Here is a 16,320-nt window from a genome sequence, read left to right on the forward strand (position 1 = left end):
TCAACAGGTTTGTCTGTTTATAACCGCGAAACTTTTCGATCTTAAGGATTTTCTATAATTCCTGAGGAATAAAAGAATATGGAGGTATAGTTATTACCTGACGTTAGTTATTTAAATATAGAATGTGCTAAATGGAATATATATATGGCTCCACAAGTCAACATGAAATAAAAATAGATTGCCTCAAACTAGTTTATCTAATGATTATTAATTGTTATTTTGTATATTTCGTATGTTGCTTAAAATAAACTATTCTCCTAAATAAGAGATAATTGATTAGTCATTCAATTGCCCTAGTAGCTATAATGAAGCGTTGTTTATTTTCTATCATTTATTTACCACATACAATTATAAATTCCTTTTTCCAAAAAAACAATAGACATTACACGTCATTTATGACAACGGTATTATAATTGTTATGCAAATTGTATATAATTTTCAGAAGTACACATGTAAACAGTTCATAATAATTCATAAACTGCTACATAGGCATCAGTGAAAATAATTGTCAAAAATCACTAACCGTCAATTTATTTAGTCTACATTGATCTATTACATTGGTCTATAATTAAAAGGTTAATTCGTACCGAAAAGATAAACACTTTTACCCATACTATATACTAACCCAATTAAAATTTCCTATATAAAAATAAATATAAAATAAACAGATGTCACAGTTTATATTATTTATTTAATGTATAAAAATACATGCATTAATAATATTATTAACGATATGATTATGCCGCTTTTCGTTTAAATTACAAATATCTAACACTAACAAATATATGCAAATAAAAACAAACCCAAAAACCTTCCAGGTATATTTCCAAATAATATCACCGGAAAACAAATGGTACTTACATCAAAATAAGAATATCCAAAGAAGGAACACCGATACATTGTTACGCACTCTATACTAGTCACTATAACAGTATTTTATTTAAAAATAAATGTTTTAAAATAAAAAAAGAACCTTAAAAACCGTTCAAGATCCCACACAAACTGACACTTGACGCTGTTAAATAAATTCTTAACTTAGCAGTTCTTCTTCTTTTTCATCGGGCGATAATATAGATTCGTTTATGATACTAATTATAATTAAGGTTAGTTTTACATAAATATTGCAGAAAATTCTTATTAATTATGTACATCATATATAAATATAATTAATGGATTTTATCAGAAGATCATCACTCCTCAGTCTTTGGTTGGGTATTTAACATAACCTAAGAAAATAAAAGGCATTAGAGTGTTCAAGTAGTACAAGTTATTGTTACCTATGAAACTTAGAAATGCTGGCAAAAATATTAATCCATGTACTGCTCCGATTAGAACGATGCCTAAGTACATTCTAAAGTAAAATATTTCGAAAACCTGCGATCTAGAAAACGCCAGCACTATTATACCAGAAAATTTCGTAAGAGTTATTCCTGATAATATCTGAAACATAAACTGGTTATATGTTTCACCTAATAAAATAAATAATAATTTACAGAGCTTCCAGTATTTGCCAAAGCATCTTTAGCTCTATCTAATGATCCGATTTCTTCTGATCGTTCAAAGGAATGGACAAAATGTCCACAAAATTCAACAGCTATACCTACACTCTAAAAACACAATTATCCAATAAATATAACAAATTAATTTAGGTAGTTGTTAAATACATACCATAATGAGATTTACTAGTGATATAGCATTTAATGTAATGTTCCATATATACATCAATCCCAACATATGTAAGATAATCATTGTCACAGTTACTAAAATAACTGTAGCTGAGAAAAAACTGAAGCCTGTTAAAAGTAAGGATACTACGAAGACAATTAAGAGGGAGTAACCTAAATTTTCAAATAAATCAGTCCAAATTGTTAAGTATTGCTCATAATACACATAGAACACACTGAAAATATATAATATGTTATTTCATAGTGCAGCTACTAAATTTATTATTAAATATTGAAGTGAGTGAGTAAGTTTAACTCAATAAATGAAATTTAAAACATTTTTATTAAAATAAACACCTCATATATCTTACCTATATGGAAATATTTCAACTCCTTCTAAATTAAGAGCTTCAGTCAGTTTTTTTGCAATATATCTAGCATACTTAAGTGCTTCAATATAATCTTTCGATGTTTTTAGTACAGTATGGTAAGACATGACTCTGGATGCTTCTACTGTAACTAGCCCTTCATCATTTGTAATATATGACATACCCTTAAAGAAGCATATGTTATTATCTATAAAATACTGTGTTAATTCTTTTACTTCATAATAAGAAGCATGCCCTCCTTTTGCACATGTAAAATCTGGATTGTCTCCTAAAAAATATGGCAAATATTTGTTGAAGTAGTCTGTCCTGGATATATTTAGAGTTGCATAAGCACATGATGAACAGAGACTATTAGAATAAGTGTGTGGGCAGAAAGATGAGTTAGAATTGAAATATTTACAGCAACCATCTGTATCAGACCAGTCATTGAAGTCGTCGATCCACGAGTTGGCTTGTGTAGATATATATGTCCTATAATAGAAAAGCACTAGATCAGTCTTAGTTCCCAACTATACATGCTGCTATATATTTACACGTTTGAAGATTTGGCAGCTAAATAAAGCTGGGTTGATAGGGAATTTTTCAAACACCCTACACCACCACATAGTGTATTGCTAATATTACTGTTGGAGTAATTGATGTCACCTTTTATAACCCAAAATACGGGGGCCCCTATGCCTAACATCACTTTGAGATACTACAAGTAGACCGTTATTTGAATGGTAATTTATATTATATATTTTGTACATAATTGACTATCAACACTTTCTTATCCAAATTATGTGTTTGTTGTCAATGTGTTTTATTATTTACCGCAAAGAAATGAAATAAATTACATTACCTGAAAATATGTCAGGACATAACTGTCCCTAGGCATGGATAGTTCTTGATCTAAACCTAATTCCACTGATGGCACAATCATTATGCATAAACAGGTACTAGCAAGAAAAATTATCATGATAGTTATACGAATCGGCAGTCTGGAAATTGAAAAATGAAATATTTGAAGTAACGTTTTAATATTTTTTATGGTGATGAGTTTACTTCATTATGAATGGTGTAAACATCTCTTTCCAGAATGTATGTATTAAAGGTGGTTTAATACTCTTTTCTGTCTTTATCCTGATACAGAAAAATATATCTGCTCTATTACTCTAAAACATTTGCAATGAACATTTCTATCCGATGAATATATTCATTGTATTCGCTTACCTCATACCTCTCTTGGTCAAGCGCAAGCAACGCGATGAATACTGTTATTTGATAGAGGAAGTCGAAAGCAACAGCCAGAGCTGCATAAGCTGCAAATGTATGGACCGCTGGCATCGAAGAAAGGGATCCTACAGTTATAATTTGTTATAGTAATAAAAATGAATTAATATATGTTGAACTTTTGAAATGTTTCACTTACCTATAGCAAAGCAGAGTATTTCAGAGGTACTTGTTAACAACATACTAGGTCCTACCTTTCCTACAGTATCACCAATGCTTTCTTCAATTGTACTCTCTGGAATTCTAATGGATGATAATTTTAATATTATTCTCGGTATCTGGTTAGATCGAGGAGATGAGTTATTGGGGACAATGATATAAAAAGTAATACGCCGAGTCGACCAAGCAGATGGTGCTTGTAAAAGACGGGAAATGTTGGAATCAAGACCAAGATCAAATTTTTCTGCATGGCTTCGAGACTTGGGCATTGTTTAACAGGTCAATTGAAAAATCCCCGGCCTACCATAGAAAACACATTTTTTTGTCAAAATTATTTTTTTATTTAACATAATTCCCTTCAAAGGTGATATACTGATTATAGCGAACCTTCAACTTTTCGATACCATTTTTGTAGTACGATTTGTCCTTTGCTTCAAAATAGGCCTCAGTTTCGGCGATCACCTCTTCATTCGAAGAAAATTTCTTCCCAGCAAGCATTCTTGAGATCTGAGGGCAGGAAATAGTCGCTGCAGGCCAGATCTGGAGAATACGGTGGATAAGGAAGTAATTCGAAGCCCAGTTCAATGATTTGTGACCCGGTGCATTGTCTTGGTGAAGCAGCACTTTCTTTTTCTTCAAATGCGGTCGCTTTTTGGCGATTTCGTCCTGCTAACGGCCCACTAACGCTATGTAATAGTCGCTGTTAATGGTCCTTCCTTTTTCAAGGTAGTCAATGAAAATTATTCCATGCGCATCCCATAATACAGATGCCATAACCTTGCCTGCAGACTGTTGCGTTTTCCCCCGCTTTGGAGCGGGTTTATCGTGTGCAGTCCACTCGGATGACTGTCGTTTGGACTTCGGAGTGAAATGATGGAGCCATGTTTCATCCATTGTCACAAATCGGCGCAAAAACTCGGTTTTATTACACTTGATTATCTTCAAACACTGCCCCGAATCATCGACTCGTCGTGGTTTTTGGTCAAAAGTGAGCTCGCGCGGCACCCACTTTGCACAGAGCTTTCTCATATCCAAATATTTGTGAATGATATGTTGTACACGTTCAGTTGATATCTTTAGAGTATCTGCTATTTCATTAAATTTCAATTTACGGTAATTCAAAATCATTTTGTGGATTTTTTAAATGTTTTCATCGGTAACAATCTTTTCAAGCTTGCACTGTGTTCATCGTCTTCGGTGCTCATTTCACCACCTCTAAACTTAGCATACCAATTCTTGATGGTTGATTTTCCTGGGGTAGTGTCCAGAAACTCGGCATCAAGCCAACTTTTTCCTTCAACTGTATTTTTTCCCTTCAAAAAGCAATATTTTATCAACACGCGAAATTCCTTTTTATCCACTTTTTTTCACAATAACAAAAGTTTGTTCACTTAAAATGCTATAATTTATAAACCAATGATCCGACAGCTGTCAAATTTAAACACGTATTTTTGGAGGGTTAGGGCTAACTAAAAACATATGGATTTAATCTAGTAGCGCCATCTATGTATCAGACCGGGGACTATTCAATTGAACTGTTATAATTTGACACTTGTAAGCTTGGAGTATTTTAAATATGATGCTTCAGACAAATTATGAATGTAATAATGTGGGATAAAAGGTCGATAGAAACGAACGCTCCCAAAAGTTCTGGATTATAAGGAGCGATCTGAAGACTAGCAGGATAACAGCATCCAGAGCCAGAATAGTCGCGAGACTTTTGTTCCCTAATGCTTTCTAAAAATGGATGAATTTCACTGTTAACACGTTCGCTGGCAATAAAGCGCTAGCGCGTAATGTGCAGCTTTCTTGGGACGCCAATTACGCTTTCGCGTGTTATATGTGCGGTGGTCTTTCTAAGCCTTGTGTTTAGTTCGTCATTAGCAATGTGTCCGTACAGTTGTATCGGCATTATCTGAAGACTATAGGTGAGTCATCTACGTGCTTGGTTTCGATTTTTCCTTTTTGATTCATATGTATTACAAAATTGCATATGGCGGGAAACTATATTGATATGTTTAGGGCCTTCTCGTCCTAAAAGTGGAAAATAGAAATGAAACGTGCCCTAACTTTACAATAAATATTCAAGCAATCGTATTCCAATTTACGACTTTCCTTTGTCAGTCATAGAAAGGTTACTAAAGGTTTCGCCCAAACCTATTTCCAGAGCGGTTATCATCAAACATGTTTTGAAAATACGAGAGGAGAAGAAAGCAGGATTGGAAATAAGAAAGCGATGTAAAAATTGTTATTTACAAAAATGAAAAGACACTATTTATGTATGCACTGCATGTCCTGGATATCCTGGTTACTGTTTAGACTGCGCAAAAATTAGTCGAGTGACCTCTTTGGATTCTAAATAGAGATTTTATTTATTTTGTGAGTTTTAGTGAAAATTTATACCAGCTTATGGTCTTTTATTTCTATTGGCTTCTCAATTTACTTGAATAGATATTTTGTTCGTTTGTAGTAAAATTCACTTAGTTATTTTTTCTCGTTTTTCTTCTGAATATTTTTTTATCTTATTTTAGTAGTTGATTCATTCCCATTATATATATATATATATATATATATATATATATATATATATATATATAATTTTCTTATACTATTTTATAATATATCTTCTAATCAACATTGTATTTCTCTATCCTGTCCATTTTAATTCGCCACGCGTTATGCGGCCATCGGCAAGAAAATTTGACCTCAATGCCGATCACGCTCTGGTGCGTGACAAAAAAAAATTGTCAGAAAATATTACAATCGAGATTGGACACCCGTTAAAAGCGTTATTAGGAATATATTATTGTTGTAATCAGAAAAAACGTAGTCGGCTTCTAGGATAAGTATTTGATCCCAGATCGGCTGCGAATGTTTTAAGTTTTGTTTGTACTTTTGTGTTTTGTTGAAGTAAATTTCGATCATCACAAGTAAATAAATTAATTTAAAAATGATAATGAAAATATAGTTTACTTATACTGCTCTGCCTTACCTTGTCTTTCTTTGATGCGTTTGGACGATAATAAATATGTTATCTACTCCAACAGCAAGCACCAAGAACGGTATAACTTCAATTGTTAACATAGTCGTTTTGATACCGAAATAGGAACAAAGTCCTATGGCCGAAGTGACTGAGAATCCCACAATGAACACTCCACCCACTCCAAGCATCATTTTAGTTTCCAACTGAAAAAATAAGTAATACCATATGATTCATTCACAATCACTACGTCACCATTACCATCAATTGTTTGATGTTAACTATTCGACCTAAGGCCACAGCTATGTAAATGAACATCACCACATAGCTTATGACCACAGTCATTACTTCTGACTCTGATAACCTTTCGATCTCATCCTGTATGGATCTCTCAGCGGAGAAAGCCACTCGCATGTTACTTGGACGTTCTTTCTCATCCCATTTTTCCATGAATTCGATAAAACTAAGAATTGGTTTTCAAAGCATATTGTGATTATTTTGAATCAGTGTATCTTACGCTTTCTCCCAACTATATGTGGCTTCTAATTCAGACGTGTCAAGCTTATTCTCGACAATGAAAGTTAACGTAACTCCTATGGCATCCAGATAGTCTTCCTGTGTGGCTCCACCCATTGCAACTCCCGGTAAAATTGGACCACCGTACGGAGCTAAACAATTGAGACCGGATGGAGCCCTGTAAAAATTAATGTTGGTTTACTTGTTTAAAATAAACGCTGGCTTGGCTTACTGCAAACACCCAATTATTTTTTCTGTGCTACTATGAATATTTTCATTATATTGGTCGATGTCATTAGCAAAGTATCCCAATAGTGACATCACAGTACATTGTTCCAAAGTTCTTTCACCATAAAACGGATTTCTCAACGGAGTGTAACATATATCTTTCAATCCAATGGTTTTACCATTAACTTCTACTGTGATCTAGAACAGTTTATAAAATAAAGTTTCAAATTAAACTTTTTTGGCCATAAAAAACTCACATTTTCTATTTTTTTCTGGAGATTGAACACCTCAAGTAGGAATTCACTGTGAAACGCTGGTCCAAGTAAAATATTACCTCCATAAGTAGAGTTAAAAGAAAACTAGAAATAACCCTATCTATTCTCAGCCTGATCACCATAACGAATAAACAATCTTACCGAGCTCAGATGAGAAGTCTTGATGAACACTTGATTGGTCCTATAAAATGGTGTAAAGTACTGATCGAAATAATCTTTCTCCTTGCGACTCTGACTTGAGGGGGAGGCCCAGAGCTCGATCGGGTCTGTAGTAATTTGGAGGTATATGCAACCAACAGAGCAGATTCCCATTATAATAGCGCTCACGACCAATACGGTGATAGGTCGCGAAGAAATCGCTACAATTTAAATCGATTAATATCAAATGACATTAAAGTTATACTATTACTAACTTTTTCCTAAAACATAAAATAAGTCATATAATTGTTTATGGATTTTTTCTCCAAACAATTTCTTCTTGGCTTCAGGCCCTGACTGACCTAAATTTGAATAAAACTAACTTATACTATACATCTTATACAATAATGCCCGGTAAACTTACATTTCATCAAGAAGTTCGTTTTTCTAATTAAAAACAATAACATACACATCAAGGTAGCTGTAAATAGAAGCACCATCGCTAGACAAAATGAAGTAGTGTTAATATTTTCGAAGATATAATAAGGCTCGTCAATTTCATCAAACGTATTTGCAGGGCAATTGACTGGGCAATCTGAACAGCTACAAGCCGAAGAACCTTCCTAAACATAATAGTTTGATTGAAGAAAGCAAGCGAATTTATTAAAGTAAATTTTAAACACTAATCGGCGGAATATGTGCAAATTTTAATGATGACCTTTTACCACTTTTCTGGTAAAATCAATTCCGTCTCTGTAGAACTTGTAAAATATATAGGCGAAAATCAAAGGGCGATTAGACGAGGCAAGAACCGAGCTATATGGTGGATGCATAAAATTTTCAGGCCAATTTCGTGTTGGAAGATAGCATTTACCTTTCCTTGTGATCAATTGTTGTTGAATTAATTATTTGCCAGTTCGAGCAGCTCATAAATGAATAATTCGCTTTCAATCTCACCCATATTTAGTGTTTTAACTGTCCTTGGTGTCAAAACGAGCATTGCAACCGTTTGTGAAGCTCCTTCGGATTTCTCTATCTTCCTCACACATTGTTATACAAGATCTACTTCTCATTTAGATTTCAACAATGTTTCTCTCAACGCACTAAATTACTGATCATTAATTTATATGGTATCCAAGTATCATTTAGTCATTATATATTTACCATAAATATAAAACGACTTTTGCAAAAAATGACGTTTGGAAACTCTATTTTAGAAAGTCAATCATTTTAATAGTCAACGAATGACGCTACCATTATATCCAGTATGTTCCATGGACTGACATCCTTAACACGCGCCATAGTTAAAGCCATTCATGGGCAATAACTGAAATTACTTTTTATTCAACTAACATTCTGGAAATTATATTTGTATAAATTAAATTATCTAACATTGGCACTGTCATTAAATGACCCTTTTATAGGTTAGAATCATTATTTAATGTCAAAGTGAACTTAATTTTGCATATAAGGTTATACACTGTCAAAATGTATATACAAACACATAATGCCCTTCCAATAAAACAGCCAATGCACGTCATCAACACCGTCGAACGTATTGCCAAATTTAGTTTACTAACTAATTACTAATATTTTACTAATCGGCATGACTTTAATTAAAAAGAGGCAGAATGATGCGTTCGAATATGTAACCAAATCGGTTTATAAAATTCGATTTCTGTTGGTACTGTTATATGTCAATGTAAATATAATATTATTTATTAGTTATTTTTGTATCGTTATTTTATAAGAGCCTTAAATAAGAAAACTTAAATTTGGTGCGGCATCGTTGCATTATAAATTTTGATGGCATGTTAATACACGTTTTATCGGAGATACTCTATAGTCCTTTCAATAGAACAGCCAATGCACGTCATAGGTGACAGTGAATATATTACCAAATGCAATTCATAAAAATATAAAATTTGTTTTAAACTCGGAGCAGATTTTTCCTTCGCATTTATCCTAGTCAAAAAGAGACAGAATACATTTTGATGCGTTGGAACATGTAAGTGAATCAGTCGGTATAATTCGATTTGTGTTGGTGCATCGACCCTGTTGTCAAATGTGTACAAAATTCTTCAAAACATTAGTGATAATACCGAAAGTTTACAAACCGGCAGACGTTATAAAACAAAATTTTAAATTAATGCGGCAACATTGCGACGTGCTAACGTCATAAATTATGATGACGTGCATTGGCTGTTTTATTGGATAGACTAAGTAAATTCAATCACACCGAACATTTTACATACATAAGCCTCACTGCAGTTTAGAACATTGAACTCATCAAATGGTGTGTAAGTTGTTGGATTCGTGTCAAAATATACTTTAAACGGCGCGAACGGATTTTGATCGGGATCGTTCATATACAGGAACCATCTGAAAGCAATACAAATTAGCAATCCTATATTCGCATTAAATTTAGCACAACCCACCGTAGAGAATTGCACCAAATGGCGCCGTAGTTTCCACAGGCGCTTTGTAATACCGGTTCTCCGGTACTTGGTAATGATACGTCTCTACAGGAATCGTAAACGTCATCAATCACATTTTTTGGTGCTATTACTGTTGCCGTATCCGCGTAAGCTAAAACAGTTCACTTTTTTTAAAGATCTTTCGTATTCATTAAAAACATCTTTAATAATTTAGGAAATAACATAAAATTAACTTTATTGAAAAAAAATAGGACCACGAAAAGATGTTAAATACGTAGCGTTTTATCTTGAAAATTGTATTTAAATTAATTATTGCAGATTTGGTTTCAAAAATCCAGTAGTACTTGATACGTACTTTTACCCTCATTGTTGGTTTTTGTAGTGAAAGATTTAATTAAATATTTCTGATAAGGAGAACAAGACACCAGACAGAAAAACTTTTGAATGTTTTTTACGCATGTAGGACATCTCGCAAACGGTGCAGTATTTGAAAATCCATCAGTCATAAATTCAATTTGTTCATTGTCACAACACAAATCCACGGGAACTATAAAAATTAAATATATTTTATTATTAAATTTCGTTCAAATTTAAAAATCCTAATGATGATACCAAATATACATCATAACGTCTGACCTGTAGAATCCCCTTCAAAGAAAAATGGACAATACTGTTTCAGCTTTAATCTAGTACTCTCCGCGTCCTCAGTGGTATTATCAAAAGGCATCGGTGCGGTTTCTTCAACACAATTTTGCCCATGACCTTTGTCGTCAATGTTACAGACATGCAAAAGACTACATTTTGGTTCAGGGCGGTTATCAGCGTTGCATATTCCTATTATGCATAAAAAAAGAAGAATGTTCCAGTAATCTGAAAAAAAGTAATCTTATTATTAATTCACCACCTTTATATGTAATCCTTCCAATAAAACAGCAAATGCGCGTCATCAAACGTATTGCCAAGTTCAGTTCATAAAAACCTAAAATCCCTTTTAAACTCGGAGTATTTTTCTTTCTCATTTTACTAATTAGTATTGCTTTAGTTAAAAAGAGAGAGACTGAGGTCTGATTAGTTCCAATATGTAACCGAACCGGTCAATAAAATTTGATCGTCACAAAATTGATTTGGTATTTGTATTGGTCGAGACCGTTGTCACATGTTAATGTAAATATAATAAAACTCCTCTAACATAAAAATTATTGTGATTGTTTAATAATCTGTAATTCTTCAATAACAATGCATTAGATGTACTATAATGTTAAAATAAATTATATTTTATAACGTTATTTATGTTTCATTATCAAACAACTGGCGAGTGACCAACTTAGAAATCATCCCAGAAGACATCCGGTGTTACGCAGCCTAGTTACTGGCGTGAATGGGATCATTTTCCTTATTGGATTTTACACTCTTGCCTAGGAAAATCACAAATATCAAACAATCACAAACAAACATTTACGACCAAGCCCCAGGAGGATACACACTCGCGACTCGCAACAGTAGGTTGACCATTCTGTCGCCACTGTGCCAACCAAGCCGGTTGTTTCATTACTTTATTTACATTGGTATTCTGTTGCCTAAGTCAAAATAAAGGAAAACTTAAATTCTGTGCGAAAACGTTGTATTATAAATTTTGATGACGTGCGTTGGCTATTTTATCGAACTATTGTTAATGCAAAATGGCAAATATTGATTAACAAACAACGACATCCGTTGTTCTAAAATCTTTTGTTTTTCATTTATTTTTGAAATATATGTTATTTGAATTGGCAACGTCGCGCCTGATGTTGATACATATATTATATGTTAGTTTTACTAAGTAAAATGAAAAATGTTTGATAAATATCTCCAATATATGTGCAAAATAAGTTTAGCAGCAAAATTATGTTAACTCTCCTGAAGAAATCAATCATTTAGAAATTCAATTAATCAAAAACTAACAAATAATTCACTCTATACATTACTCAAATTCTAAATTAAACTAGTAATTAGTTTATTTACATTTTATTTCAATTTTGTGAATAAATGTGAAAGAAATTTGGCAGAAAAACGTGAAAAGTGAAGGAAAAATGAAGATAAGATTTGTTAAGTTATACATTTTTGTGTTGAATATATATAAATACTTGGATTGAAAAATATTTGGATTATTTAAACATGTCAATGCAACAAAAAAGAAAAAAAATTGAAAAAGAAGAATTGACGAATATGACATATGTTTCAGATTATTACCTATATATATAAAAGTGTCTTCTTGAAAGCGTAGTGCTAATTTGAATTATCATTTGGTTATATAAAACGATTATATATTGTAAAATGTCAATTAGGCCCAACACTGCAATATTTTATACAAATTTAATGGTAAATACTTGCAAAAAAATGCTGTGGATGTAGTATATGCTATTTTATGGTAAAATATTATCAGCATGAGGTACGACACTGCACATGAAACAAGTTCTTTAATAATTCGTTGATTTTCACTACTATGTGAATTATTTAATATTTACATTTCACTAAAAATTTAAGAGGTTGAGACAAAAATACACGTATTAAACTACATTTTCTTAAGCAATTATTAACAGTGCGAATTATCTTTTTTAATTGTGAACTAATTTTGATTAATGACAATCAGTAGTTATGCAACTACAATACAACTTCACGTTTTAACATTATTTATAAAAGAAGCTCTCTTAATAATTAGTATTTCATTTAGATTTACTAAAACAATGAAAAAAAAATGTTTAAACCAAGAAATAACATATATAGCATAATTGACAATTTGCTTGTCATACAATATATTTCCTCATTCTATGTTACTTGTAAATTAACCTAATTGTGTTAAATATCAATTGTCAAAAAATTATAACACAAATTTTTGAAAATCTATTTTTCACATAATCAAATCAACGAAATATTTGTAATATCTTATAAAACATATATATGAACCTTACCCATGTTTCTAACCGCTTTTGGATTGATGATACATATAACCCTTGTAAGTTATTGATGCTCTTTAAAATTATCACAAATATAATTTCTGTCCTCCGCTTTTAAACATGTCTGCTCAAGACGTGCAGGTGTTCATAAAACAATTGCTTGTTACGATTTCGGACACGAAATGATAAGCTATTTATTTGATAAGACCAAATTTCATTAACCCAAACATCGTATCAAATATCTTGTCTAGAGTATCTGTTCTTATTGAAATCTTATCATTTCATTTAAAATATTCTATAGGGTGTTTAGAAACACAAACAATTTTAATATAAGTAAAAGCACATTTCTCACTAACATAATATATATATATATATGTACATATATATACATATATATATATATATATATATATATATGTACATATATAAATATATAATACAAATAAAATATGCTATTATAATACAAAGCAACATTGTATTCCTATTGATTTGTATCAGCATGATTATCTGAAACTTGTCTCTTAATCAATAATTGTTAATAAATCACAGGTGTTCATGAAATAAAAATTTACATTTACAATTTTTTGTGTAGATTGATCTAAGATGATAACTATCAATCAATATGTGACTCAGTTTTTTATGACGTTCCCTAAAATGTATGCCTAAGCTAACAGTGACCATTGGATGACATCACATATTTTGCATATAGATCCTCCAATAAGACAGCCAATGCATGTCATCAATACCGTTAAACGTATTGCCAAATTTAGTTTATAAAAACGTAAATTCTTTGTTAAAGTCGGAGCTTTTTTCTTTCTCGTTTGATCGAGTTAACAGATTAAATGGAAAGTCGGCCTGACACATATATGGCGCTACTAGAATTAAATCCATATGTTTTTTAGTTAGCCCTAACCCTCAAAAGATGCGTGTATAAATTTGACAGCTGTCGGATCATTAGTTTGAGAATTATAGCATCAGTAGCACGAGTTGATGATTCGGAGCAGTGTTTGAAGATGATCAAGCGTAATAAACCCGAGTTTTTGCGTCGATATGTGACAATTTATGAAACATGGTTCCATCATTTCACTCCGAAGTCCAGGACAGTCATGCAAGTGGACTGCACACGATGAATCCGCTCCAAAGCGTGGGAAAACGCAACAGTCGGCTGGCGAGGTTATGGCGTCTGTATTTTGGAATGTGCATGGAATAATTTTCATTGACTACCTTGAAAAAGGAAGGACTATCAACAGCGACTATTATTGGATCGTTTGAAGGACGAAATCGGCAAAAAACGGCCGCATTTGAAGAAAAGAAAGTGCTGCTTCACTAAGACAATGCACCGTATCGCAAGTCAGTGGAAACAATGGCAAAAATCCATGAATTGGGCTTCGAATTGCTTCCTCATCGACCCTGTTCTCCAGATCTGGCCCCCAGCGACTATTTCCTGTTCTCAGATCTCAAAAGAATGCTTGCTGGGAAGAAATTTTCGTCGAATGAAGAGTTGATCGCCGAAACTGAGGCCTATTTTGAAGCAAAGGAAAAATCGTACGACAAAAATGGTATCGAAAAGTTGGAGGGTCGCTATCAGTGTATCAGTGTATCACCCTTGAAGGGAATTATATTGAATAAAAAAACTAATTTTGCCAAAAAAATGTGTTTTATTATGGTAGGCCGGGGACTTTTCAATTGACTTGTTAAAAAGAGAGAGAATGAAATCTGAAGCCAAATGATTATAACCAAATCGGTGTATAAAATTTGTGTTGATACTGGTCGACACCGATGTCATATGTCAATAGAAACGTAATAAATCAAGTCTAACCTACGAACTATTGTTGTTTAATTAACTTTACTTTAAGTCCTTCAGTAAACATGCATTAGATGTACTATAATGTTAAGAAATATATATTTTATAAGGTTGTTTTTGTTTCATTATTTTATTTACATTAATATTTTGTTGTTAGAGTCAAAATAAACGAAAACTTAAGTTTGGTGCAGCAACGTTGCATTATAATTTTTGATGATGTGCTTTGGCTGTATTATTATAAGAACCATACATATAGTTTCAACGAGATGGTGCCACATGACACACACCATGTGAAATGATTCAAAATAGTTTTAAACATATTCTGGTTATGTACTGTTTCGTTCCGGTAATCAAAATTGGTTCCCTAGATGGCAACGTATGATTTCATAACACCTTTGGCTAAAGCGACAGGACGGGCCTCCTAGTGTTCTCTCCTACCTCCTACAATCCCTCCGAGACATTGTGATGATTTATATTTGCAACTATTTGGGTTGTGACTATCCATAGGCGAAAATTTAAAATCCGACAAGGAAAACCATACCAGTCACTTCAGTAACCAGGTTCGGTAAGACCGGATGTCTTTGGTAATGATCTCCAAGTTGTTTAATGTCGAGGGCATTGGTTCAGAGCCGGCTACGGCTACAAGCAGTAGTGGCCCAGTCCAACAAATGATTCTAAATTAGTAAATAGTAAAAATTTAAGAACAATTCAATTTATTAAATTATTTATCCAATTATAGTTTCATACGTTTGTTTCTCAATGAATATTTCAGCCGAAAAGTCTCAAAACGAATCAAGTGTTTATTTCAATCTCATAGGAATTAGATTTATTGATTCATTCTTCTTCATTTGCTATATTTTACTACTGGAGGTACTTATTAATTATTTCAGATATTAATAAATTGAATACTTTTAATCGAATTATAGTCATTTTCATTTTAATATCCGTCCCCATACGCATTTTAATTCTGCTTCAAAATAATTAAATACAAAATGTAAATTCTAGATGATGTTAATTGCTCAACTAACAAAATAATTGGGTTAACTTATTTCTAATTGTATGTATGATATAAAGAGGAATTAATTTTTAACACATCATATGAATTTTTGGCACAAAATAATAAAGTGCAATAGTTCTCTATATTTTGTAGTTTTTATTAGGATATATTGATAATTTTTGTGACTAAAAAAAATCAAATATATAATATATATAAACAATAAATTATATAAAAATGTAATATATAACATACTTTTAAAATTAAAATTTTCTCACTTAATTTTAAAGGTTCGGTTTAAAAAATATTTAAAAATTATCAAAATTATTTGAAACGATATAAATTTTTTTATATTATTTTTATTCTGGTATATATCGAAATTGTTTTAAAATATCGATAGTTACTCCGCGGGTCGACGTTTCTAGTTTTAATACAAGAGAAAAGAAGAATATGACATTATTTATGTGTCTATCCTTTTCTAGCTCAATAATAGAAAGAGGTAACGCATGCATGTTTGAATATTTTGCCGT

At 32.2% G+C, this 16,320-nt stretch overlaps 2 protein-coding genes across 5 annotated transcripts in view; both read right to left on the reverse strand.

Moving 5' to 3' along the window:
* Positions 1 to 1,048, reverse strand: part of Fak (protein tyrosine kinase 2 Fak) — a 97,103-nt gene extending 96,055 nt beyond the window's left edge. For all 3 annotated transcript variants that reach the window (XM_076404203.1, XM_076404198.1, XM_076404197.1), the window contains exon 1: positions 862 to 1,048. The gene's annotated coding sequence lies outside the window, so the exon portion shown is untranslated. The remainder of the gene's footprint in view (positions 1 to 861) is intronic.
* Positions 807 to 13,150, reverse strand: LOC143196491 (NPC intracellular cholesterol transporter 1 homolog 1b). 2 transcript variants are annotated; one of them, XM_076404204.1, is made up of 24 exons: positions 13,008 to 13,150; positions 10,696 to 10,929; positions 10,415 to 10,606; positions 10,060 to 10,210; positions 9,877 to 10,003; positions 8,046 to 8,244; positions 7,897 to 7,983; positions 7,625 to 7,842; positions 7,466 to 7,567; positions 7,213 to 7,406; positions 6,982 to 7,158; positions 6,726 to 6,927; positions 6,477 to 6,670; positions 3,465 to 3,568; positions 3,266 to 3,393; positions 3,098 to 3,207; positions 2,895 to 3,033; positions 2,587 to 2,750; positions 2,269 to 2,524; positions 2,036 to 2,217; positions 1,669 to 1,900; positions 1,494 to 1,607; positions 1,278 to 1,440; positions 807 to 1,226 (listed from the first exon to the last, which is right to left on the reverse strand). In XM_076404204.1, exons 1-24 carry the CDS (start codon positions 13,009 to 13,011, stop codon positions 1,198 to 1,200), a joined length of 3,702 nt encoding a protein of 1,233 aa, XP_076260319.1. In that variant the 5' UTR covers positions 13,012 to 13,150; the 3' UTR covers positions 807 to 1,197. The 2 variants fall into 2 exon arrangements, with proteins under 2 accessions (XP_076260319.1, XP_076260320.1); XM_076404205.1 differs by lacking the exons at positions 9,877 to 10,003; positions 10,060 to 10,210; positions 10,415 to 10,606; positions 10,696 to 10,929; positions 13,008 to 13,150 and adding an exon at positions 8,876 to 9,030.
* Between the last annotated feature and the right edge of the window lie 3,170 nt (positions 13,151 to 16,320).

The sequence above is a fragment of the Rhynchophorus ferrugineus genome, unplaced genomic scaffold (assembly GCF_030347505.1).
Source record: "Rhynchophorus ferrugineus isolate W39M unplaced genomic scaffold, kcgeb_rfMv2 rfM4, whole genome shotgun sequence".
NCBI lineage: Eukaryota > Metazoa > Arthropoda > Insecta > Coleoptera > Curculionidae > Rhynchophorus > Rhynchophorus ferrugineus.

Bases quoted from the DNA above. Each gene is read 5' to 3' on its own strand.
- LOC143196491 (XM_076404204.1), bottom strand. The intron at 10,004-10,059 runs GTGGGTTGTGCT...TATTGCTTTCAG, and splicing joins ATTTGGTGCAATTCTCTACG to ATGGTTCCTGTATATGAACG. The intron at 8,245-9,876 runs GTATGTAAAATG...TATTATGTTTAG, and splicing joins TAAACTGCAGTGAGGCTTAT to GAAGGTTCTTCGGCTTGTAG.